This window comes from Onychomys torridus, chromosome 9, assembly GCF_903995425.1.
Source record: "Onychomys torridus chromosome 9, mOncTor1.1, whole genome shotgun sequence".
Lineage (NCBI taxonomy): Eukaryota > Metazoa > Chordata > Mammalia > Rodentia > Cricetidae > Onychomys > Onychomys torridus.
In genome coordinates this window covers 49,569,016-49,595,450 of record NC_050451.1, presented here as the reverse complement: position 1 = coordinate 49,595,450, position 26,435 = coordinate 49,569,016, and the positions used below count along the sequence as shown (strand labels likewise).

The 26,435-nt window shown below is 43.8% G+C and overlaps 1 protein-coding gene across 3 annotated transcripts in view; it reads right to left on the bottom strand.

Moving 5' to 3' along the window:
• Positions 1 to 26,435, bottom strand: part of Sacs (sacsin molecular chaperone) — an 80,021-nt gene that overhangs the window by 28,580 nt on the left and 25,006 nt on the right. For 2 of the 3 annotated variants that reach the window (XM_036199619.1, XM_036199617.1), the window contains exons 3-5: positions 12,641 to 12,791; positions 7,657 to 7,744; positions 2,794 to 2,879 (exon numbers count right to left, since the gene is read on the bottom strand). In XM_036199619.1, coding sequence (XP_036055512.1) covers positions 2,794 to 2,879; positions 7,657 to 7,744; positions 12,641 to 12,791 — 325 coding nt within the window. Of the gene's footprint in view, positions 1 to 2,793; positions 2,880 to 7,656; positions 7,745 to 12,640; positions 12,792 to 12,875; positions 13,185 to 26,435 lie in introns of those variants that run through there. The other variant, XM_036199618.1, reaches the window with a different exon arrangement.

The window sequence follows — 26,435 nt, the reverse complement described above, 5'->3', positions numbered from 1 at the left end:
AAAGTTGCTACTATCATTTAGCCTCTAAGTACAAATCCTGGAAGTATGGACAAATCTACACAAAGCCTTTGTTCAAAGGAAAGTACTCTAGTTCAAAGATCTATACAGATTATTCTGAGATAGCTTATGCTTGGACAGCTTCCAAATAGACTATTAGTTCTCATTTGTTTACCAAACTTAAATGCTCTTAGAATAAAGGATACTCAATGGTATTCGTCTACATATACCCTAATGGGCAATATTCTTGACAGCCTGACATGCCTGAGACAGAAAGCATCTTAGTGATGAAAACTATTCAGAAAGGGAGTAATACTGATCATTTGTTGGATTATGGGTGCGTTGGTGGGTGCCCAAACACTTGTGATATAGAAAGGAAAGTGTAAGTAAGTATTTCAGTCCTAACCACCCCAAATACCTCTAAATACCTAACAGAACATCTGGTCAACTAGAAGGGAGCTACAGCTGAAATAAGATTCAAGTCCTAGAGATGCAGCCACATCAGCGAAAGTTGAATGGAACCAGAGAGCCACCCCAGCTTATTTTTCAGAGCCTGAATACAGTAGGCAGAAATCATCAGATGATAAACTCTTGAATAGGTTCCTACTTAAAAAACAAAGCAAACTGGGGGCTACTGCTTTAAATAACTGTGTGGGTAGTTAGAAAAACACACATACACAAATCACCCTGTATTATCAAACTCATCAACATCTGACTTTGAGGAAAGGAACCTTTCATCTCCCTGGAACCTTGGAATCACTAAACTGAAGTGCACTTAAGCTGATACTAACGCAATGCCAACAGGAAAGCCTCTAGAAGAGTACAAATGTGAAACAAGTTGGGGAAAAAGACAGACTTAAAAAAAGCTAAGCTTGGACTGGGTTGACCAGGTTCATCAAGTACAGCCAAAGGCCTGGCGGGTGCTTTGGTGTAGCTCAGGGGTACAGTGCTTGTCTAGCACATGGAATACCCTAGGTATGAACCTCAGAAACAAAAATGGGGGGCTGGGATGTTTAGACCAGCAGCCATACATCTAACCCTGAATATGAACACCTGAACATCCTCTAACTACCTACACATCCATTAGTAGCTATGGCTCCTATTTACACAGCTGCCCATTTCTCATAGGTATTTTAATGGCTTAGGCCTCATTCCTTCTCTGTTCAGTCCAAGAGAGTCTTTAAAAAGGAGCAAGCTGTGGACAGTAAGGACTAAATGGTAGGCAGAATAATATGTCAACTTACAAAAAAATTAAGGACACTTCAGAGATTAGAATTTGTCTTCATGATGTATATGCATTATAGGAAGCAGGGATTAAGAAAATTAAAAAACTAAATGTAAAACACTATGTTCCCGGCCCCAACTACCAATTGTAGGTTGTACAATAAGAAAAGATATAAAAGAGCTCCCCTAAGGCTCTAACTCTTAGGAAATTACTCCCAAATGGATTCTGGGATGTCCCTAAAATCCTGCCTTAGCAAACACCATAGAAGGTAGAGGTTGAACTGCAGGCAATTCTGCAGAATCCCTACAGAGTCCAGCACTGAAATATCCAAGGAATAGATATGCTATTGAACTGGCTACAATACAAACATCACAAAAAGAGCCAAGGAAGCCAACTACAGGCTACCTGCCATGAACCTTCCTGGAAGCTCAGACTCATTCCTAGCAAGAGTCCTACTCACTCACTTCTGACCCAACCTCTGTAACAACTGAATCCTTACTCTGAATTCATGTACACCATTCAGTCCTCCTCAGCCACAATCATACCCTTCATTTCTCTAGCAATCAATATAAAAAACAGGTTTCAAATTAGCCTTCTATGAACCATCCTGGTAGTCACACTGAAGCTGCTCCAGTGTCTCTGATGATGGCACAACCTTTATTCTGTGCCTATCTGAACATGACTACATGGGCTAATAGACTTTAAAACTTTCTAAGCTGGAAGAGAAATAAGCGCTAAGACATTGAAGAGAATAACAAGAAAGATGCATAATAATTCATCTACGGACATTAAGGAGGTGTCTTATTAAACACCAAATCTAATTTTCACAAAATCTTCTTTCATTGCCTTTTTTGGGATATTTAACTTTTGTTTTATTAATGAGTATCTTCAAACTCAAAGAAGCCAGTCCATAACCTTAGCACTAAGACTGATGTAGAAATCTTAAACTGACATGGTAGTTTAAGATTTATCTCACACGGTCAGAGAATGCTGCAGGTGCTTAGTAAAGCCAGGTCCAGACACAGAAAACCTCTAAAAAAGGTACAGTATGTTTAAAAATGTGCTTCAATGCTAAAAAAAAAAAAAAAAAAGGAAAAAATGGGCATAAACAGTCAAAAAAATGAGTTTGAGGTCAGCCTGGACTACACAGAGAGTTCCACTCCATCCTGTGGGAAAATATATGAGTATGTTAAATATAAATAAACAAGCAAGTGTCCTATTAAAGTAGACTCTCTCATAAAAACAAACCTCTAGATCCAGAGACCAAACGAGTCCTCTAACATGGACTTGTGTTAGGCTGCTGAAGTTACTGGTTGCTTGGTTGATGGCTGGTGCATGACAGCAGGGCTCAGTGCTCTACAAAAGCATTCCTAGAGGATACTGAGTTTAAAGAGAGCATACGGCAGCTTAGTGAAGTCCTATACCCCCAAATCTTCCTCCCTTCATACCGCTGTCCTCTCAAATCTACTCTATTCAGCTATGCACTGTGGCTGTGGAGGCAAGATGATCAAATCTAGATCAAATGTAAACACTAAGTTATTTGTCCTGAAAATAAACCACAGATAACCTACCTTAAGGATTTGTCCTCCTTCTGGATATCTTCTTAAAATATCCTTGAGAAAATCAACAAGTGGAGGAGTTGTTTGACCAAATCGACCTAAAATGCAGAATATATTTTAAAAGGTTTAGAGAAACAGGATCTCCTGACTTAGCACCTGTTTGTGATTTGGTTCTGCCACATGATTTCATGTGTGGCACTACAGAATCCTAGGACAAAAATCTAACGGGTTAAGCAACTCAATAGAAAATAAAGCCCCAATTAAGTGTTATCTAATCTCAAGATTTTTACCTAAATGACACATTAGGTTCCAAAGGATTTGTCCAAGATATTCTATCGCAAAAGGTTAATTCAACAGCAAGCAAGCAACACACAGAGGGACAAAGGTGCCGCCAATACTGTTTATTGCTCCCCTGCTGAAAAACAAGCCAGAAGCAATGGCACTTATTGCCACATTCTCATTACTCTCAAACTCAACTGGTAATCTGCCGGGGGGTGGTGGTGCATACTTTTAATACCAATACTTGGGAGGCAGAGGTCGGTGGATCTCTATGAGTTCAAGTCCAGCCTGATCGACAGAGTAAAATCCAGGAAAGTCAGAGCTGTTATACAGAGAAACCCTGTCTCAAAAAAACAAAACCAAAAAAAAAAAGAAAGAAAGAAAGAAGAAAAGGAGGAGGAGGAGGAAAAAGAGAAGAAGAAAAGGAGGAGGAGGAGGAGAAGGAAGAGGAGGAGAAGGAAGAAGAAGAGGAAAGCAGTCCACACTGTTCTATACCAACTAACCAGGCCACCTTCAGATAGGTAGGAGGAAGGTGTAAAGAGAAAGATGGAGGAAAAATTCCTTAAGAACAAGCACTTTTCAAAATCTGCATAAAAATAAAAAGTAATGAATAAAACGTACTTACACAAAGAAACCATCACCATAGGCTGGACACAGTATTTCATACTTCAGACTTTAGAATATTTGCACTAGTTAGTGAGATATCTTAAGGATGGAACCCAAGACCCAAAATGAAATCCATGCATTTTTAATACATACCTTATGCCCATAGCCTTAGGGTAATTCTATATAAAATTTTTATTGTTTTTACTATAAATTGTCATATGAGGTGAAGTATTGAATTTTTCATTAATGCCATGTGCTAAGCTGACATGTGCGGTGGCTGACACGGCAGTTTAAAATTTATCTCACTTGGTCAGAAAATGCTGCAGGTGCTTAGTAAAGCCAGGTCAAGACACAGAAATCCTCTTAAAAAGTACAGTATATTTAAAAATGTGCTTAAATGCTAAAAAAGGAAAAATGTGTACAGTCATTAAAAAATAGTTTAAAAATAATAAAGTCTCTAAAGAAAAAAATAAAGTAATGGGAAAAAATCCATGCAAAGATAGGAAATACACAGGGTGTCTGGATCCTGTATGGTGTTTTGTTGACTTTGAATTTTTTAAATGCTAATGTACAAAAAACAATAGCTGCTGAGAGACATTGTATTATAGAAACTGATAAAATAAACCAACCTATATATTTTAAGAATGTCTTCACTTCAGAATGGAATTAAAAAAATATGCTGCTTTGAGGGAGAGGTTATAACTCTGTTTCCACAGGAAACAAAAAGTTATGGTTCCCTTCAAAGTTAATAGAGATTAGATCTGATCAGGAGAGACCTCCTGAGGATCTTGGCTACAGAAATGAGGAAAAAAAGCCAAAAAAAGACTAGGACAGGTGACATATATACTGACCCCTCTACTATGGTATCATCTCTGAAACTGGATGAGAAATGAAAAATCTTGTTGGCTACAGAGTCCTCATGACTTATTATACATGCCAACCTTTCATATGGCATGGATAGAGGTTTGGTTATACAGTCCAAACAAACTTATAAAGTTAACATGTATTTTACTATAAATTTAACAGATGCCTTTTACCTGCTCAAACATAAAACAAAAAAAAATCTTTAACTGACTTGTGCACACCACACATTCCATACTTGTGTTAATACAGATATATATGTCACCATTAAAAGTTTATGTGTTTTCAGAAAAAAAGGACCAGACACCAATAAAGACAAGTATCCCAGGTAAATCCAGTCTCTCAGAATGTTATAGTTTCCTCAAAATTCTGCACCCAGAACAACTTCAAAGCTGCAAGTTGAGATGGTCCAGTCTCACAGAATATCCAGCCAAGACTTCAGATAAGCTCTACATTTCCCCATCACACAGAGACTAAACAAAAAATAATACAGCTCTCCCAGGACTTGACCATTATCCCAATTTTCTCAGGGTCCCCTGAAGATGCTGTTTCCCCCAGACAACAGGAAGTAATTTTAAATATATGACACCCACATTCCCAAGAGGTGGGTTGGGTAGTTTTTGGTCATTTGGTGGGTTATAGATGTTTGTCAGCATTTAAGAGGGTTGGTTGCAAATTGTTACTGATCATGGTAAGGGAGGTTAGATTCAAAGATCTCTTTCTGAAAAAAAAAAGATATAAGGAAATGATAGGAGAAAAGGGTAAATTATTGAATCCACTTTTAAAAATCAACTACTATCTCAAATATTTTACATTGGTATGGATTTTTGTATAGTGATACAAAATATAAGGTTTTTTTGTTAGAACATATGCTATATATGTTTCTACTCTTGTTTAAAATATTTTTTGATATTATATCATTTATATTGATTATATACAATTGATATATAATATCAATTATAAATTGCTACAAATTTAAGGTTATTTTTGTTATACTGTATATATGTTTCTATTCTTATTTAAAGTATTGTATCTATGTAGCTCATTTAAAAATGTAAAGTTCTACTCCTTTAAAGTTGTTATTATAAACCATTTAGGATAATTAAAAAACACAGGTTAGTAGTTAGTCATCTATAACAATCAAACTTGTAGTCATATTAGGTATGTTTTCAAGGTCATATAGACAAATATTTTAGATAGATGGTGTTCAAACACTTCAGAGACCTATGTAATATGGCATTTAAGATGTTTTAATAACATAAGGTTTTTCATGACAGTGAGGCATATCTGCTTCTGGAAGTATCAATCTACTTCAAAAAAGGATACTGGAGCCAGGCAGTGGTGGCACATGCCTTTAATCCCAGCACTTGGGAGGCAGAGGCAGGCAGATCTCTGTGAGTTCGAGGCCAGCCTGGTCCACAAAGCGAGTTCCAGGAAAGGCACAAAACTACACAGAGAAACCCTGTCTCGAAAAACAAAAAAACAAAACAAAACAAAAATAATAGGATACTAGGCATTGAAGAACCTCCATATGGATTTTGCTTTTATCGTGGCAAAGTTAGCCACTGGGCAAGAAACTGCCCTTGCCTCAATTGCTGACAGTATGCTCCCCAAATCAGACAAGCAAGACACACAAAAAAGTTACTGCCAAACTTTACCAAGACATGGTAGGACAGTCCTTCAAAATTTTTGCTTCATACAAAAGTCTGTCAAATATTTTAGGCCTGCAGGCCAAAGATGGACACCCCAATATTACAGAGGAACCTTGAGTGACTGTCCAGGCAGCCAGATGTCTCTGTCGTTTCTATAGTTTTGCAAGTTGCTTGTTCTGCCTTTCCTGTTTACTCAGATAATATTATTTCCCTCTCAGGTCTCTGATGGAATTGAAGATGTAATAGCTATAGTTTTACAGTTTTCCTTGTTATCAAATTCAGAAAAGAAACTTACATAAGAGATATAAAGTTTATAGGGTTAAAAAACATAACCTTAAGTTGTTTATCTAAGAAGATGTTTTGAGGTCTAAAAAGATAGTTTCAGGATGATAATACAAGTTTTAATTAAAAAAAATGGTTTAGGTATAAAATTTTAAATTCATCAAGATAAGATAAATAATATTTTATCCAAATATGCCAAATATAAAGGGACTGAATATTGTGAATGTAATTCTTACCTGATAATATATAATTTTACTATATTAGAGCTAAAACCTTTCCTTTTTATTTAGATAGAAAGGGGGAAATGTTGTAGGATATTTGTACACTGTGTGAAGGTGTATTTTACTGTGATTGGTGTAATAAAACGCTGAACAGCCAATAGCTAGGCAGGAGGTATGGGTTGGATTTCTGGGGAGAAAAAAAAAAAGAGGAGATTTGAGGCGCACAGGAGATTCACACACACTGAAACAGAAGATACAAGATGGAAGAGAGATAGAACATAGATTAATATATATGGGTTAATTTAAGTTATAAGAGTTAGTTAGGAACAAGCCTAAGCTTTGGGCAGAGCTTTCATAATCAATAATAAGTCTCTGTGTTGTTATTTGTGAGTTGGCAGCCCAAAGGAAAGTCCACTACAGAAGTACATACCAAAAGCTATATTACTGAATGCATTAACTTGAATGTCAGTATACACCCAGGAAACTATCAAACACCATTATCACTACCACACCTTATCAATCAGCTCCAAAAGTTTCTCCCAACTCCCTTTCGTTTTGACTTTATTCCTTTTGTGGAAAAGCATTTAAGATCTTCCTTATTAGCAATTTTATTTACTTGTTTGTTTGCTTATGTATTTAATTTTAACTCAGGGTCTTGCTAGATAGTCTAGGCTGGCCTCACACTCAAAAGATCCTCCTGCCTCAGCTCCCTATGTACTGAGATTACAGGCACCCATCCCCATGTTCCACTCTTCTTAGCAGGCTTTACATAGTACAGTACGGGCACTAGTCATCATAACTGGGATCTCCAGATCTCATTTGTTTTGCATAGCTGGGATTTATACTCTTAGACCAACACCTCTTCATTTCACCCTCCTCCACTTGGCCACCACCCTCCTCTCCATGGCTGCATTAAAATAAAATCTTCGATGGACTGAATTATGGCATATGCTTCTGGTAAAGTCGATATATACCTCCCCCGCTCAAGCCTCTTGATTGAAGGTTCACAAAAACATGACAGGTTTCAGAAGTCAGATCTCCAATCTTGATCCAGTCAGGTAACTGGAAAAGAGAACAGAAAATGTGTAAGAAGCAATGTGACATCCAATACTGTCACTTCAATACCTTACCTCAAATGTTTTTCATTGTAAGTAACACTTGTTAACCATTCTAACCAAGAAATAAGTTGCTCTGAAGGGAATGTTTGAAAAGACAGAACAAAATGCTAGTTAAAATATTTATGTAATAAATACATTATTTAAATTTAAGAGCTAGAATTTTTCTTTAAATAATTATAAATAAAAATACACCTGCCAGGCGGTGGGGGGGCATGCCTTTAATCCCAGCACTCGGGAGGTAGAGCCAGGCAGATCTCTGTGAGTTCGAGGCCAGCCTGGGCTACCAAGTGAGTTCCAGGAAAGGTGCAAAGCTACACAGAGAAACCCTGTCTCAAAAAACCAAAAAAACAAACAAACAAAAACAAAACAAAACACCTATTTGTCTTCTACCATACAATTCTTCCCTCCTTCTCTTTTACAAGCTAGGCAGGTATTCTTCCACTGATCTACACCCTCAGCCCAAATCATCTCAAATTCACAGTTGCAAATATGTATAGGATCCTTAACATAAGCAAAAACACCTTTTTGATCAATGCTATCAAATGCATTTGGTGTGTGGCATAGGTCCAGGAAACTGCAATAGATCAAAGGACAAACCTGTGGCATATTAATATAGATGGCGGTTTTCTTGGGATTAATCTATGCAGCATTCCCCTGAATTAGCAGCTTATTTTTCATTTTTTTTCCCCGTGGTATCCCACAGAATCATGTTCCCAGGCATTCCCTTTGAAAAGATGCCTCCAATAGGAAGGGAGTAAGCTGTAAGCTCCCTGAAAAATGCCTCAGTGCTTGCCTCTCTGCTTCTCATAAAGGCAGGTATAAGATGGATTAATTCCATGACCCACAGAGTAGACTTCAAAACCAAATTACCTTGCTTTCCATCTGGGTCCACTTTTCCATCTACCTATATGATCTACCTGCATCGACCTCTCCAACAGTCCAAAGATCACAGACATGACTCCAAAGCTTACCTGGAGGACTGCTTTTCTAAGGTACACTCACTGACAGGCCAACTGTCTCTATGCACGAAAACTGGACCTGGGGAAAGGTGAGCTCACTAGCTTTCCCTCTAGCACCAACCCATCTTTATTTCACAGTTCAACCAACAGTGTCAGCACCCCAGTCACTGGGGAGGGGGGGGGGCATCTTTCTCCAAAGCTCCTCTGCAGTTACTTCCGGGTCCAAGCGCATCATCTCCTGCCTCTCTACCCTAACTCGCATTTCTCCACTCCCTGCAGCAGCTGCTCCATGTCTCCTGGGACTTAATAACCATCTCTCATTTGATCGCCTTTCTGTATGTAATCCTTCTTCTGCTCCTCTCTTCGGGTATACTGCTAATGGCCTTGGTTATAAAGCATGCTTACATCCCATACCTGCTGAGCCTGGGAACTAGCCTGTGAAAACTAGTTACTTATGACGGGCATAACCAAAAAAAGTAAATGTAATATTATTTGGGTAATATTACACATACATATGAAATACACATATACATATACACACACCTATAGAACTATTAAGACAACAACAATAGAGAGGCAACAGAATAGACACAGACATGAAGGAGAAAGACAGGCATACAGGCAGAGAAGAGCCACAAGGACATCCATAACAGCATCCATGGGTAATCATTCCACTGGTTAATTAACCATCTAATTAATTACAAAAAGAAAGTAATATATAAACCAATGATCATTAGTCCAGTTTAGGATCACTAAGGTGCACTGAAAGAAAAAAATTCCAGAGCAAAGGAAGAAAATGTAAGAAGTTTCCAGGTTTTAAAGAGAATCAATTAAGAAACTAGACACCAAATCTAAGTGCATTAGTTCAACCAGACATAACCAAGGGTCCACCAATAGACAATCTGGTAGACTATAATGTGTGGCTATCCAGGACAGTCATTCTCCTAGAGAGCAACTGGGCAGTAGAGATAGCCTCAGAAGTACTGTCTCCTCAGAATGTGCCACGATTTGAGGGCTTCTATAGGTCCTCTCCCTTCTCTCCCGGATACCACAACAAAGCAAAGCAATGTCCCTATTCTCCCCCACATGCAATGTGCCCCCTATTCAAAGTGCCCATCTCACTGTTTTTAAAATGATTATAAGATCATTAGAATCTTGGTCTTGCCAGCTTCATTCTCCCTTACAAACCTCAGAGACATGCATCTTCCATTACTGGCAAACAGTAACTCTATCCAAATTATCAAACACTATGATACTATAACTGTTCAGCAGATCACCTCTTCCTTTTTTCCAGTGTCAAAGCCATAGGGCGATGTGCAGGAGTCACAAGCTGGGGTTTGGGGAACAGGGGACTAGAGAGGGACATGACACACTTGTGATGACTGAAAAGCTAAATCACCATCTACTATCTATTATCATCTGCTGCTCACCCCGAAATATTCAGAATATAGTAATGTCAATCTAAAAAGTTCTGAGCAGCATGGGACCGAAAGGTAAACTCCACCTGTGGAAAGAATGCCAACACACAATGCCTCTTCTGAGCACTAAGTGAGGCTCTAAGTATAGAAGCCACAGAACAGTGTCTGAAGGACAGCAGGGAATAGAGGTCATAGAACAGGGCATAGGAGCTCAGTTGGTCCATCCCTACACCTTTTCCCAAATACAGAAGAGGAGAGGTGCTAAGCATCAGCCATGTCCTAGAATTCCACCTCCAACATGGACCTCTCGTTCAGTTTCAGAGCTGCAGCTGTGAGCTGACTTTCACTCTCTTTAGAACTGGCTAGACTTAGAAGTGGGAAAGCAGAAACTAACACATGACTTTTGCTCTAGTTGCATACACATGGCAGCAACACGCAGGATCTGGGTCGCTCACTTCTCTGTTATGTGCATTTTCCTAGCTGCTTCTATGTCTCACCATCAGCTGAACCACACATAAAAGCAAACCAACTTCCATACTTCTTCCAAAATGAGCTGCCTCTGTCATCTGCTAAGGAACCCTTGCTGTCCTCATCTGACTCCAGACTTGCAAACATGCTCTTTTGCCTTATTCTCCACCCACTGTCCATCCTTTAGGTTAGTGTTTCCCAACCTTCCTAATGCTGCAGCCCTTTAATACAGCTCTTCATAATGTTATTTTTGTTGCTACTTTGCAACTAATTTTGCTACTATTATGAATTGTAATGTAAACATCTGATATGTCGGATGGTCTTAGGCAACCCCTGTGAAAGTGCCACAAGTCTGTCCTTTACAAAAGTATCCGTATAGCCTTTCATTTCCTTATTTATAGTGTATGTGTGAGAGTGTGTGTGTGTGTGTGAGAGGGGGGGAGCGGGGGAGGGGAGATGGAGGCACACTCTTGCGTGGAAATCAGAGGACAACTTTGTAGAGACAGTTCTCTCCTTTTACCTCTACATGGGTTTCCAGGATTACATTCAGCTGTCAGACTTGCACAGCACCGAGCCATCTCACTGCCCCTACCCCAAGCTTTCCATTTCACCTTCACAGCCAGAGACTAGAAACCCATGACCTCAAACCAGATATCATTCACCTCCTAACCTCCCTACCCAGACAATGTGACCACTTCCAGCAATCACCCGAGCTCTGAGCTTTGCAAAGACACCTGCAAACAGGCACACTTCCCACGGCAAGAGCCACAACAGAGTCATTTGAGTATATGCACCGAGGAAACACAATGACGAAGTAGGTCCAGGAGTAAAGTGGACATAGACTCAGAAGAATAGACCCGCAGAGGTGGGCAAGGCACGGAGATGACACACATAAAGAGAGCGATAACAGTGTGTGCTTCTTTCCGGTTCTGCCTCAACTCTTTGGGCAAGCCCATGTCTGTACACCAGCAAACACCTCTGGGGAAAGTGATATGGAATGACCTATCTGTACAGGCACATAAAACAGGTTCATAAGAAATCTATGTTTAAGTGTGCTGAAAATGAGAAAACTGACCCAGGCATATAAAGAGTCAAGAACCACACTGGAGAGTTCTGAATCTAACAGTATGGACATCCAACTAGAAATGTCACCATGTCGCTCGTTACTCTTGCAATTTCATTTGACACCTTAAGTCCTGGAAATGGCGTTCTTTATCGAATAAGAGAGGAAAGATGTTAGAATTCAAGAATGAGATTATTTTCAGTAAAAAGCCATTTAAATTTCCCATTCAAGAAAACTGTAGGATGTGTCCCAACATTTAAGAAGACATTTGAACATGTGAAATGTTGCTATTTTCCAAAGCTGTGATCTACTAAGACATTCATTAGCACTTCACAAGTTTTAGATTTTCTCCTCAAGACAGCAGTTTGGGTATTAAATAACGTCTGAAGTTCCTTTTCAGCTGTAAATGTCTGTGATTCAAAGAAATTAGTGTAGAGTGCTTGCCCAGCACGTGCAAAGCCATAGGTTTTAGCTCCAAAACCACAAAGCGAGTGGGAAAGGCTCCAGAATAGGCCGTTGTTGTTTTTTTTTTTTAAAACAGTATTCTTGTTAAATTTAGGAACTGAAACATGAGTGATGATTCCGTCCCATCAATAGAGATGTCTGTGAATATTACAAAAAACTCCTCGGTTCACAATGACTACCCGAAACAAAACAAAACAAAACCGTTCGTTTTAGGCAGTGAAGATGCACAAATGTGAAAACTGTAAATGCAAAACCAACCAACAAGCAAGCCAAAAACAAAAAACAAAAAACAAAAACCCACGACTACCGGCAGGCACATGCTGCCCTTCTGCTCCAGCCCTTTACAAAGCTCTAGTGAATCATCCGAGCATCAGTCTTCCGTGACAGACAGGAGCCGGAGAGTTTCCTGCCGCCCGCGTGCGTCTGCGCCCATCTACGAGGCGGGGCAGGCCTGGGAGCCCACCTACCTCCCTGTCTCCGCGCCACAGCCGCTGCTCCGCCACCGGGAAGCCGGTCTCGGCGAAGATGCGCTCCTTGAGGTCCCGCGCCGTTGCGGTGGCCGGCACCGCCACGGTCCTGCAGCCCACGCAGCCGCGGAGCACGGTCACGCGGACCCACCTGCGACAGGCAAAGGGATGGTCAGCGGGGTTCGCGCGGCCGGCCGGCCCGCCCTCCCTCCCTCCCTCCCGGGGTCTCGGTCACCTGTCCCCCATGGCGGGCTCCCCGGGCCCGCAGGCCGCCGCCGCCTCACGCCCAGCCCAGCCGCTCCGCGAGGCCCGCCGCCGGCCCTGACGCGGGGATCCTCATGGCGTAGGCCTGCGCCGCCGCAGCGCTCTGCCGCAGCCCGCAGCAGAGGCAGAAGAAGAAGGCGCCGCTGCGGAGGCGGAGCGAGCCCCGGCGCGCCGCGCGCTCCCGACCGCCAAGGACCCGGCGGGCGTGGGCGTCGCCCGCGGGCACGCGCGGCCCCAGGACCGTTAGCTGGCGAGCGGCTCCTCGGCGCTGCTACGCCTTCCTAGATGCGCTACTGTTCTTGGAGGAGCCTCAGGCCCCGCCCCAGTTCCGCCCACCTCCCGGGTGGCCAGGGACAGCCCCGCCCCCGCCCTCAGGCCCCGCCCCTCCCAGACACACCCCGCAGACTGCGGCCGTTCTGAGACGCAAGCCTCACCTTGGCTCCGCCCCTCTCCGGGGAGGCTAAGAACCGCCCCGCGCCCTGCGCCAAGACACGCCCCCCCAGGAGCGTCCGCAAATTACAACCCTTCTAAGGAGCCTTGGGCCACGCCCCGGCTCCGCCAGGCCACGCCTCTCTCGACCCCAGAACGCACAGAACCGGACAGCTGAAGAGCCGCCCCGGCCCTACCTAGCCCTACCAGACTGAGTAGCTGCACAACCCCACAGGCTACGCCCCACCCCGCCCCGTCCAACTCTGGACAGTTAATTGACAGCCTTCCACCCTGCCCACCTGCCAGGCCCCGCCCAGTCCTGCCCAGCCCCCTTCTTCGGGGATTTCAAACTGTGGAATTCGCAGGAAAAGAGGTGTATTGCCCTGGTTAGAGTTAACTCTGAGGATCAAACAACTCTAAAGTGTCTACGAAAGAGTCTCATCTCCAAACAAGAGGGAAACGCTGAATTGCAATATGGTTTTTCCTGTTTGTTTTCTGAGACCAGAAGTAGGATGTTTTAGACGTGGAGACAATCATTCCTGTAAACCTGGTTCTCGGGAAGCTGACGCAAGAGGATAGCCCCGAGTTTGAAGTGAGCCTGTGCTCTCCAAAAACCAAAAGGGGGTGGGGCAGCAATTCATACATTAGATTTGCTGGAGGGAAGAGAGCCAGAAGCAATACAAGAGAACACACATAAGCTATTTTAACAGCAAAAGTACCTTATTTGGGTAGCATTATCTTGTACTCGGTGGCATAAGTCTCCCTCAATCACATCTACAACACCGTGGAAGTAGGAGTGCTTTAAACCATTAAATAAATGGTATATAATAGGGTAACCCCACAGCTTTAACTTAAGTTGCCTTGTATTTGAAAAGTGAGGAAGGCGTCTATGAGTACCAGGTGACTCCTTCCACTTATTCTCACAGATCTTGAATACCACAAAGCCAAACCCCTCATCTATTACAGCTACGCAAAAGCTCCATGGTGAAATAATAAATGGGTGACTGTTATTCTCACCGGAATAAAAGCTCCCTTTTAGCGTCAACCCTAAAAAGTGGTATTAATTACCACTTCTCTTTGCTCCTCCCAATATAGTCAGAATTCATCCTCAGAGTAAAAACATAGACTACCCTGAGAGCCGTTCAGTTCTCTTAATGAAGCTAATGGAGACACTGATGCCAGTCAAGATTGTCTTTTGCTATTGGAAGGGTTCAGTTCATCAACTAGAGAAAAAATACACTAACTCAGCATAAAGATCCTGCCAAGAAACTCCAATGGCCAAATATTTTATTTTTCGATTAGAAAAGCCTGTACAAGTGAACGCATTGGGTTACCAACAAATAGAAAAACAGTAAGAGGTTTTGTCTATCAAATGAGATCTCTTCCCCCCCCCCCACTTCCCCCCCAATGCTCTGCACCTATGGCCTGTCACCACCCAGACCCCAGGACAAATGCTCAGGTTAGAAGACTTCAGAGTTTAGGGTACACCTCCTATTCTACCTTTTCATACGCTCTTTCCCTGGGCACCAACTGGATGTGGTAACAGTAGAACCCAGTTGAGGAGTGAACAGCCTAAAAGGAAGGAATGACCTCAGCCACCAGGCATGCCACAGGAGAAGCAGAGTCAGCCTGCAAGGATGCTGGTCGTAGGGAGCTTGAGCATGTAGGGCAGAGTGACTTTGGGATACATCTCACAATGTTATTACTCACGGGAAATGTGGATCTAGAACTCAGGAGAGGTGTCAGCACTAGCTGACAGTAGGCTGAGGACTCTCTAGCTTTTTCAGATAACACTGATACAATGTATGGAAGCTGCTGCATTCCCAACTGGATACACTCCTGAATGACAAGGACACCCAAGGATTGAGACAAAGTACCTAAGCAACTGTGTGAGTAGACACAGTTTCAATTTTACCAGAAAGAGTTCTGGACATGGACATGCTGGTGGTTACACGATATCATGGCTATAATACCATGGAACTGCACAATTCAAAATGATTCTGAAGGTAAATCTTAAAATATATGTACCACCATATTAAAATATAATACTTCTGCTGGGCAGTGGTGGCTCACACCTTTAATCCCAGGACTCGGGAGGCAGAGGCAAATGGATCTCTGTGAGTTTGAGGCCGAACTTGTCTATATAGTGAATTCTAGAATAGCTAGGGCTGTTACACAGAGAAGCCCTGTTTCAAAAACCAATAATCATAATCACAATCATAATAACAATAACAACAACAATAATAATAATAAATAAAAACCAAGAAGAAAAAAATAAAGGACAAAAACAAGCCATATAGGCCTCCACGTGCACACACAGGGACATGGACACCGCATATGCTATTGAGGGGGATCCACCCTTAGTTGAAGACCTTTATGGATTTGAAGGGTAAAATGATTTTCACAAGTTGAAAATCATGCAGCTTGGAAATGGTAAAGACAAGCCAGGAACTCAGGCCTGATTTCACCCTGCAAGCTCCTCCCAAGCAGGAGAGAGTAAGACTAATGGGGATCATGGAAATCCTTATTTTAATAAGCAAGGAAAGTAACTAAAGCTGCTAGCTTTATGCTTACATTCTTTGGCAGGAAGAGAAACACTAGGCAAGGAGAGAAGGAGAGCTAAACCCTTTCTGGAACGTCAGGTAGCAGGACACAGCATTTAAGACAGTCAGCAACGGAGGTGAGTAGTTGAGGTGCTCCCCTCTGAGATGAGCCTTTAGTTAGAGGCCTGAAGAAAACAGGTCACACAGGCGCATGAAGAAAGAGACCCAGAGACACCCAAGTAGACGACACTTTCACACTTGGACTAGTTGTATCATCACTCCCTCCCCTAGAAGCAACTCTGCTTTCTTTCCAAATCTGTCCCTTCTTGCCACACAAGCAGATTTTTAATTGACACCTGTCTTAGTTAGATTTCTATTATTGTGATCAAACCCCCTGACCAAAAGCAACTTGGGGAGGAGAGGGTTTATTTTGCTTACATGTCTTCATCACAGACCTTCATCAAAGGAAGTCTGGAACTCGAGGCAGGAACCTGGAGGCAGGAACTGAAGCAGAGGCCACAGAGGAGTGCTGCTTACTGACTGTCTCTATGTGGTTTGCTCAGTCTATTTTCTTATACACCCCAGGACCATATGCCCAGAAGTGACACCACTGACCATGGATGGAGCTCTTCCACATCCAACACTAAGAAAATGCCTGCAGGCCGGTCTTACAGAGGTGTTTCCTCAACTGTGGTTCCCTCTTCTCAGATAACTCTAGCTAGTGTCACATGACAAAACACCAACAAATAAAAAACTAGCCAGTACAATACTTATTTTTTTAATCAAAAACTTCCCATAGCATGAAGCAAGTCATATCAAACAAGTCCTCAAAGAATAACATGAAAGAGAGATGTAAGAAAGAGAGAAAAAAAGTAACAGAGGGAAAGGAAGTGTAGAAGGAAGAATGGAAAGGGGAAGAGGCTGGGGTGAGGACAAAGGAAAGATGGGGAGATGAACATGGAGGGGCAGAGAGGGAAAAGGAGAGGGAAGGGGGAAATGAGAAGGAAAGGAAATGAGCATGAAGGAATTGAGGGAAAAGGAGAGGAAGGGAGGAGGGGAAGAGGAGGAAGGGGAGAGGGGAAGGGGAGGAAGGGGAAAGCGGGAGGAGGGGAGGGGGAGGAGGAGGAAGGGAGAGAGGGAGAGGGGGAGGAGGGGAGAGAGGGAGAGGGGGAGGAGGGGAGGGGGAGGAAGGGGAGAGGGGAGGAAGGGGAGAGGGGAAGGGGGAGGAAGGGAGAGAGGGAGAGGGGGAGGAGGGGAGGGAGAAGGGAGAAAGAAGAAAAAAACAAGTGGGAAGGGGAGTTAGAAAGGAAGGAGTCCCTGAGGAGTGGCCTTCATGGTGTCAGAAGATGCCATGAAAGCATCCAATGGAGGGGACAACCAACAATCCTACGCAGCTAACTAACTAACCTAGCTAACTATTCTAGCTAGTGAAGTCACAGTTACTGGAGGAGAATCTACAACTACCAATTTACTAATCCAACATAATCCCTAACGACAGTCTAAATATTTGTCTTTACGCCCACAGATAAATGCAGTCTTCACCCCTCATCAAGGAAACTTCTCTTTGCCACAGACAGAGGCCATTACAGAAAACCACAACCAACCAATATGCAGAGTTGTGGTGCCTGGTCCCAGTGGATACATCTACAAAACACTCCAGTCCCTAAGGCTCAGGGAACATGGTGGAAGCGGGTGGAGGGGCAGAAAGACTGTAAGAGCCAGAGAATCAGACTCTGCTGTGAGATTGTGTCTCCTGGTACGTTCAGGAGCCACAGCCACAAAGTCTCACCAATATGACCGCCCAAATGTGAGCCAATCAAGGACGACATCAGCACACCTATGGAACTCCTGGGGGGCAGGGGGAGCCCAGGCGGCCTGAGCTCTACACAAAGAACTACAGAAACTGAGAAAAGCTGGCAGTGGTTCTCCCCAGGGAGGAGCACACCAATCGGTTGCCCAGTGTCACAGTCAGCCCTGAAAACATACACACAAGTAGCATTATATGGATTCAACAGGTTCTACTTAGGAATGTGTATGTGTATATACAAATCTATACGTGCATGTGATAACGAAGAAAGAGACCATGGATGGAAGGAAAGGGGGAGGGGAGTATGAAAGAGTCTGGAGGGCCAGGCGGTGATGGCGCACGCCTTTAATCCCAGCACTCGGGAGGCCGAGCCAGGCGGATCTCTGTGAGTTCGAGGCCAGCCTGGTCTACAGAGTGAGATTCAGGAAAGGCACCAAAACTACACAGAGAAACTCTGTCTGGAAAAACAAAAGAGAGAGAGAGGGAGAGAGAGAGAGACTGGAGGGAGAGAGAGAGAGAGTGGAGGGAGAGAAGGGAAAGAGGAAATGTAATTATAATACCAAAAATAAAATTTAAATAAAAGAGAGGGGGGCTGGGTGGAAGACGGCAATGGGGAAAGAAAAGGGGAGGAAAGAAGAGATGAAAATCAGAGAAGTAAGGGAAGGAAGAGGGGAGAGTGAGGAAGAATAAGAGAGTGAAGGGGAAGGAAGAGGGAAGCAGGTGGAAAGAAGGGAAGCGGAAGGAAGGAAGTTGGGGAAGGGAGGAAGAACAGTGGGGAAAGGGGGAGGGAATATGGAAATGGAAGGAGGGGGGAGACAAATGGAGGGAAGAGGAGGGAAGTGGGGAGAGAGGAAGAAACAAGTGGAAAGAAATAGAAAGGGTGGAGGGAGTGAGGGAAAAGTGGAGGAAAGGAAGCAGAGTGGGGAGGAAGAAGGGAAAGTCACAGGAAGGAAGGGGAGGGAAGGGAGGGAGAGGGGAGGGGAGGAAGAGGGAAGGGAGAATGGAGGGAAAGAAATGTACACGAAGGAAGGGGAGGAAAGAAGGGAGGAAGGGGGTAAAGGAGCGGTGGAAAGGGAGAGAGAAAAGATGAAGAGAGAGGGAGGGAGGAGGGGAAGTGGGGGTGCAGGTGCGAAAGTGTGGGGAAAGGGAGGGAGGAAGGAGGAAGGGAGAGAGGAAAGGGGGAGAGAGGGAAGGAGGAAAGGAAAGAATGAAATTCCCAGAAAATGTAGAAACATTTTTTTAAAAAGACTCAAAATAGACATATTTCTTCTGTTTGGAATGAGGAGGAGAGAGACGCCCAGGAACGTGGTGTTGAGGGTCTGTGAGTTGAGGCTCACTGTGTGTCTTCATGACAGAGAACCATCAACTCTTCCCCTCACAGGTTAGGTAGAGACAAAATTAGAACAAATTGTTGTTCCTTTGCTTAATGAGCCAGCACAAGGCTATTCCCTTGAAAATAAGAAGTGAGGATGTGCTGCAAGATGATTCGAGGTTCAGAAGGTAAAGACTTTGAGTTCAAATCTGATGACAGGGTTCCAATCCCCAGCCCATGCAAAAGGAGAGAGCCAACCCTGCAATATTGTCCTCCAGAATCCACACACGTTCCGGGACATATGCTTCCAACATATATAGTATTCCTTTTGTTTGTTTGTTTGCTTGTTTTCGTTTCCCGAGAGAGGGTTTCTCTGTGTAACAACAGCCTTGGCTGTCCTGGAACTCACTCTAGAACCAGGCTGGCCTCAGATACCCAGAGATCTGCCTGCCTCTACCTTTGCCTCTGCTGGGATTAAAGGCTGTGCCAATACCAACAGAGTAAAATAGTATCTTTTAAAGTAAAGATATCCTGCTAAGTCCTAAGAACGAGAACGGTGTCAGTCACATGCGCAAAGGGAAAGCCCTTTAAGGCAAGGGGCGGCACCTATGACACCATGAAGGCCAAGAGCCCACTTGGCCCGCGGCAGGGCAGCTCTGCAGAGGAAGGGCTGGAGACTGGGCCCAGTGGAAGTTTTGGGTCTGATTTCTTGAACTTGCTTTCCCATGTCCATCCTGTGTGATGGCCCTCCCTTGTACAAGTCCCTGCCTAGTGAGATCAAAACTGGCAAGTGCTAATTTTTCTCACATGCCCAGCAACTGTGGGAAGGCCACCCCTCCACCCCTCATAACCAGAGACTTGGTGATATGTTAAACCAGTCTCTCTTTTTGTCCTAAAATAGCCAATACCAGTTAAGGAGGGTGGTTCACACATGTAATTCCATCACTTGAGAGGCTGAGGCAGGAGGATTGCTATGAATTTGACATTTCCCTGGGTTATATAGTGCCAGGCCAGCCAGGGATATATAACCATAAGCTAGTTTAAAAAAAAAAAAAGAAGAAAAGAAAAGAGATCGAGGCTAGCCTGGGGCTAGAGTGAGAAAAAAGAAAAGGAAAAGAAAAGAACCAGAGGCTAAGGGTTCAGATTCACCCAAACTCAATGTAAGGAGCAGCAGAGTCTGAAAAAAACAAGAACATTCCCAGCAGCCTCCTGCTTCTTCTGATTGGCCAGAACTGTGTCACATGATCAACTTTAGCAGCAAGGTCTGCAGCGGAAGTGACTGATAGCTTTTCGAGCCTGTGTAGCAGACAGAGGCAATGGGAAATGCTCGCTGAATCATCCAACTGGGCCATGTTCAGTGTTGCCATAGATGGAAACCCCCAGGGAAAATACTTTCAAAGTGTCTACAAGAATATCAGAGAGCGGGGCTGGAGAGATGGCTCAGAGGTTAAGAGTGCTGGTTGTTCTTCCAGAGGACCTGAGTTCAATTCCCAGCAACCTTATGGTTGCTCACAATCATTTATAATGAGATCTGGTGCACTCTTCTGGCCTGGAGATATACATGCAGGCAGAACACTATATGTAACAAATAAATAAATAAATAAACAAACAAACCTTAAAAAAATATCAGAGAGCAGTACCTGGAACACTGTCAGAGCTGCCTCATAATATAAAACACGATGTCAGGGAGAGAGGACTTTTCACGCTGGTGACTTAGGCTCACCTTGGGGCAGAACCTTGGCAGACTATGTTTTTGTAACTTTTTTTCTGGAATGACATTTCAGTTCTCTGACTAGAGCAAATCCAGCCAAAGTCATCAATTCCAACCTCCCATCTCCTTCAAAGATAACTTCTCCTCACTCTGGCCATCTCCACCCTGGAAGGAGGCAGCTGTCCCCCAGGCCAGAGCCGGGAAAGGAAGGATAAAGCTGCCCCTACCTGGCCAAGATACATAAGGTTAAAATGGATCCTAGGGATAAACACCGTGGGTAAAGTAACAGAAAATATCCACATCGATTAGGCCACTCTGATATGCATGTCATCTGTGAGGACACCTATAGAAAAAAGCACTAAGATGATGTTGGTGACTTTGGAAACACAGCTTGCCCAAGGTCATGGGCAAGGGAATGACTTCTCCATAAAAGGAAATTATGAATAGCTACTCTGGTTCATTCAACTTAATTAGCCTCATTATGTAACCTCTGCTTAAAGTACATAACATTGAGATGACAATCATACTAGAATCCCACTCAGTACAAATTTGTTGCACAGAATATTAAATTTTCTGCCTGCTTCAAGTTTCTTTATGGAATATTAAGTTTCATATTCACTACAAATCTCTGCATGGAAAAATCTCTCTACAGTCAAATAACCTACTTCATTGAGGAATTCTTCAAACTGATGTGTATTCCTGCATAATGTTAGTTTTTGTTTTTAGGGATGCATTACTTGACAAGACACCAGACATAAAGAAGGGAGGGTTTGTTTTGGCCCATAGTTTGAGGTTATAGTCTGTCACAGAGGCAGAAGCTGGTCACATTACATCCACAATCAGGAAGCAGAGAGAAATGCATGCTGGTGTTCGGCTCGCTTCTTCTCTCTCCCCTTTTTATTCAGTCCAGGACTGCAACCCATGACAATGTGCCACCCACACTCACGGTGAGTCTCTGTTCCTCAGTTAAACATCTCCGGAAACACCCCCACAGGTACACCCAGAGGCTGGTCTCATAGGTGGTTCCAAATCCATTCAAGTGGACAATGAGGACTAAGCATCAAACACAATGTCTGTCTCTTTAGGAGGAAGAATTTCACATGCATTTGTCCCCGCAGGACTGCTTGTGTGTACAAGGTTGTGTGTACACACGTGTGAGCGTGCTTTGGAATGTGGAGATGATTGTCACTGTTGTCTTAGCATCAAAAGTCTTTGGGACTCTAGACCATTGTGAACTGTTAATACCGATAGAAGCGAGTTCAGGACCAACAGCTGGACTTTGAACCATCAGTACCAGATGCAGATGGTACATGTGGGTGAGAAGAGGCCACATGGGTGTCCCCACGAGTCCTTGCCATGGGCTGCAAGGCAGCACCCAGACCCATGACGAGAAGGCAGGGCCAGGGGCTGCCCAGTTACAGTGACAATAGTTCACCTTGGCCAGTGTGCAGCTATGTGTTTGACTTCTCAGTCTTCTGTCTTCCTTCCCTTTGGGTCTAACCTTGGTGTTTGACCACTCTCCATCACAGCTCTCCATCAGACTCCTGCTCTTCAAAGAACCATGAAGGGCTCCCTTCTCTCAGGCAGGCTGGGCCCCTGCCAGGTTTTTCTCTGTGCTGGCCTGCGGCATTCCCACACCTTCCCTCTGCCTCCCCACAGCCCTACCACTCCCCATCTGTGCCACCCACAGCACGGTCAGCATCTCTTTTCTCTCCACAACAGCACTTTCTGGATGAATACTCAGACATAAATGCCCACTCGGACAAACAAGTTTGAGTTCAGCACGTGACTCCGTGCAAAATTGTTCGGCAAATCCAATGTCCACACAGAGGCATGGCTGAGAAGTGCAGGTGGTGGCGGCTGGGGTCTTTAGGAAGATGTGGCTTCAGAGAAAAGCCAGTGTGGACTATTACACAGAACCAGAGTCAGAGACCTGATTGGTCCTATGGGTCTCGGCGGTCAATCGCTGCTTCATACCAGCTTCCTAGACTGAGCATGCCCCAGCTCTCTGAGCTCAGCCTACCAGTCACCACACTTGTCTCCAGAAGTCTCAAATATCCAAGCATGGTCTCTTCACCCAGGTCTTCACTCATGTCGGCCTGATCTTCCAGAGGGCCCTTTTCACTCCCTCACCAACTTTTGTCTACACTTAGGCATCATTCTTTGACGGTCAGAAAGCCGTTCATCACCCTATAAAAATCAGAACATCCCCAGTGCACTTCTTTCCAAATTACCTTCCTCAAATACCCTACCTTTGAATACTACTGTGCTGGCAGGTATTAGGAAAAGCTTTGTTACCTGGGACCCCGCACACACTGTATCAATCCACATGCTTGACTTGATTAATGGAAATAAGTGATTTCCCCTTTAGCAACCTCTTGATAATACCCATTTCTACTCAAACATGCTTCTAGGTATATCTGGGATTGGGAGATGTAGGGCAGATCTGATCTAAACTGATTGAGGATACATGCTCAGGAAGGCAAACTATGTCTTCTGAATAAACTCTTTAAAGACCCTCTGTTTGCCATCCTATGCCCATGAGAGGTGTACATACAATAAAAATTAGATGCAACATGGACTGTGATAAGTCTTTGCACCCTGAAGACCTCTCCACCAACACAGCAAACCAAATCAGACGGAATTAGAAAAACCCCGGTTTAATGGGTAAAGCATCCGGGGATAATTCCCCAGCCCTGCAGAGAGCAGACAGGGATGAGACAGGAAGAACCACATGTCTGTTTTCTGGGATGCAGCTTATATACCCTGTGGGAATGGTCTTGAACCTCTCTGGGGGAGGAGCTGTGTTTGAAGAGCTTTGAAGAGGCGGATTTAGAAAAGAGATAGAGGAGAGGAGTTGAGGTGGATCTTCTACCAGACTCCTTCCAAACAGAAGGAAAATGCATAATAATAATAATAATAATAATAATAATAATAATAATAAAGTTATGTAACCCAAACCTGCCAATCAAAACAGAGAATCACCAGAGCTACCCTCCTAGAAATCAGCTCCTCCTCATCTTGGATCCCATAAATGGAATTCTCGATAATATCCAAAGCCCTTGAGTATTCTCTCACTCAGGAGGTTCAATGCCTTTCTTGGCAGTGTATCTAAAATGTACGCTTTTGCTTCACTCATAATAAAACTTCTTGCTGCCTCTCTCTATCTCTCTGTCTTGGTCTCTGTGTCTCCATCTTTCTGCCTCTCAGTCTACTTGTCTCTCTCTGTATCTCTGTCTTTGTCTTTCTGTCTCTGTCTGACTCCATCTCTCTGTCTCATGTGTGTGTGTGTGTGTATGTGTGTGTGTGTGTGTGTATGTGTGTGTGTGCATGTGCGCGCTTGCATGTGTGTTTCAATTCTCTAAACAAAATATCAAGAATCAGAAAACACAGTCCAGACAGTGACCTCCATAACACTATTACCTTGAAGGCTTGAAACACATAAATTATAAAGAGACACAAGCATTAAGTCAGTCCATAATACCAGAAATGCTCAATAAACATGGCTGAACAACTGGCTGGATTACTGCCGACTGCTGCCCGCATGCTGTACCCCTCACACAACATGCTGAGGGATCTGTGTCAGGATCCTTTTCCCCCTTGAGGGCCCTGGTGGAAGATCATAAACTGGTAGAGCTCTGTGGGTTACTGAGTAACACAAAGATGACCGTGAAAATATTTCGCGAAGTGAAAAATCCAGTGATGAGTAACCACATACTGAACTGCTGCATTTGTTTATATGTCCAGAATTGGTCCATAGCAACCAAAAGCAGATGGTTGTCAGAGACCATGGGGATTGGGAATGACATGTGGATGTTCAGGAGTTTGGGGTTCCTTTGCAGGGTGGTGAACATACTCTAGAGTTAGAGGGTGTTAATAGCTTTTGTAATGTTGTGAATAGTCTTTTAAAAAATGTATATTCATTAAAATGACATTTTATAGTGTGAAATAACATCTGAAAAAAAAAGAAAGAAATAGGGGCTGGAAAGATGGCTCAGAGGTTAAGAGCACTGACAGCACTGACTGCTCTTCCAGAGGTCCTGAGTTCAATTCCCAGCAACCACATGGTGGCTCACAACCATCTGTAATGAGGTCTGGTGCCCTCTTCTGGCTTGCAGTCAAACATGCTGTATACAGAATAAATAAATAAATCTTGAGAGAGAGAGAGAGAGAGAGAGAGAGAGAGAGAGAGAGAGAACCCATAGCTGCTGTGAAAGCAAAGACTGTCCCCAGGCTACCATGTGCAGGGTCTCTTGGAACAAAACATTCTAACTTAGCTACACTGGCTTTTCTGGGGAGCTCAGTGGCTGGTGGTGGTCGTTATTGTTGTCTTTCAATATTCTCAGTCCACTACCAGAATAGTCAAACACAGGCATCTTTGCTCTCTCATGCACACACAGCAAGCTACAACAAACCCAACTATCTCCTCAGCACACTGGGTCCTTTCAGGCTTATGTCCTGCATCCCCCAGTGTCTTCCTCTCCTCCTCACTCCATGCTGGTCCGCAGGACATCCAGTGCCCCAGTTTTCCTACACAGCCTTTGCATGCATTCCTCCATCCCTCTCGGTCATTTCTTCCAACTCAGGTGCTTCAGGAGGCATCACCCAGCACGTCTTTCTCTCTCTCTCTCTCTCTCTCTCTCTCTCTCTCTCTCTCTCTCACCTACTGTTTTGGGTCATATTTCCTCCCTAGGTGGGATCTGTCTCTCAGGCATCAGCATCAGCAGCTTGGCAGGCCCAGAGGACCTAGGCAGAATTCATCTGACAGGCCACACTCAGTGCCTAGTAAGCCAGACAAGGGGCTGGACTTCCCTTGTCCTTGTGCTCATGTAGACACAGTCACTTAAGGTTTATTTTTAGTCTCATTAAGCATGCCTTGGGAAATGAGGTCATGTTCCTGAGTTAGCATTCCTGCCTTTTCTACTTCCAAAGAGGGGCATTATGAATTCCCTGGAGTGCTGTGAAGTCATCTTAAGATAGGATGGTACAGACTTTACATGAGGCTTTTGACTATACTGTTCATTTTAATGAGAGCTAGTTGTTTGGATGCCAAAAACCCTGAGTAAGCCATGAATCATGCTCCCAGACTTTGTGGGGTGACACATCTTGAGCTGTACTAGCCTGGGAATATTAAGCCCAAGTGTGGCATTTGAACTTATGATGGATGCTAATTAAACACCCCCCTCTGAAATTATTATAGGAAATACAGGACTATAGTGAGCTAGCTCCACAGGAATGGAATGAGCTGGCTGAAGCAGGAATGTGTTCAAATGAACAATGTATCATAAAAGAGTCTCAGCCCAAGGCATCATCACAGAAAAGTCCTTCCATCATGAAACTGAGCACAATGTAGAAAGGAGTATAGGCCAAGAGTCCCACAGCTACCCTCCTGCTACCCTTTCTCCTGTCTTCCAGATGTCCCCATGCTGCACCATCATACTGCTTCCTAGCGAACATGACCAAGCGGGTGACAAGTTCCATGTTCTCTTCTCACTCTGGACCTCTTCCTCCCTCTTCTCTCTAGCTGGGTTATTGACCAGTTAACACTAATATAAAAGTAGGCAAGAGGGTCTTGAGCGCCTTACACCCTTCATCTCAGCTGAGCCTCTTTTCCCAGCGTGCCCTGCTCTTTGTCCCCACCCCTCCCCAGTCCTGTTGAGTTCAGTAAACTCTGTACATTGCACATACTGGCTCTCTGCCGGTGGCTAGGAAATCTAAAATGGTGGTGA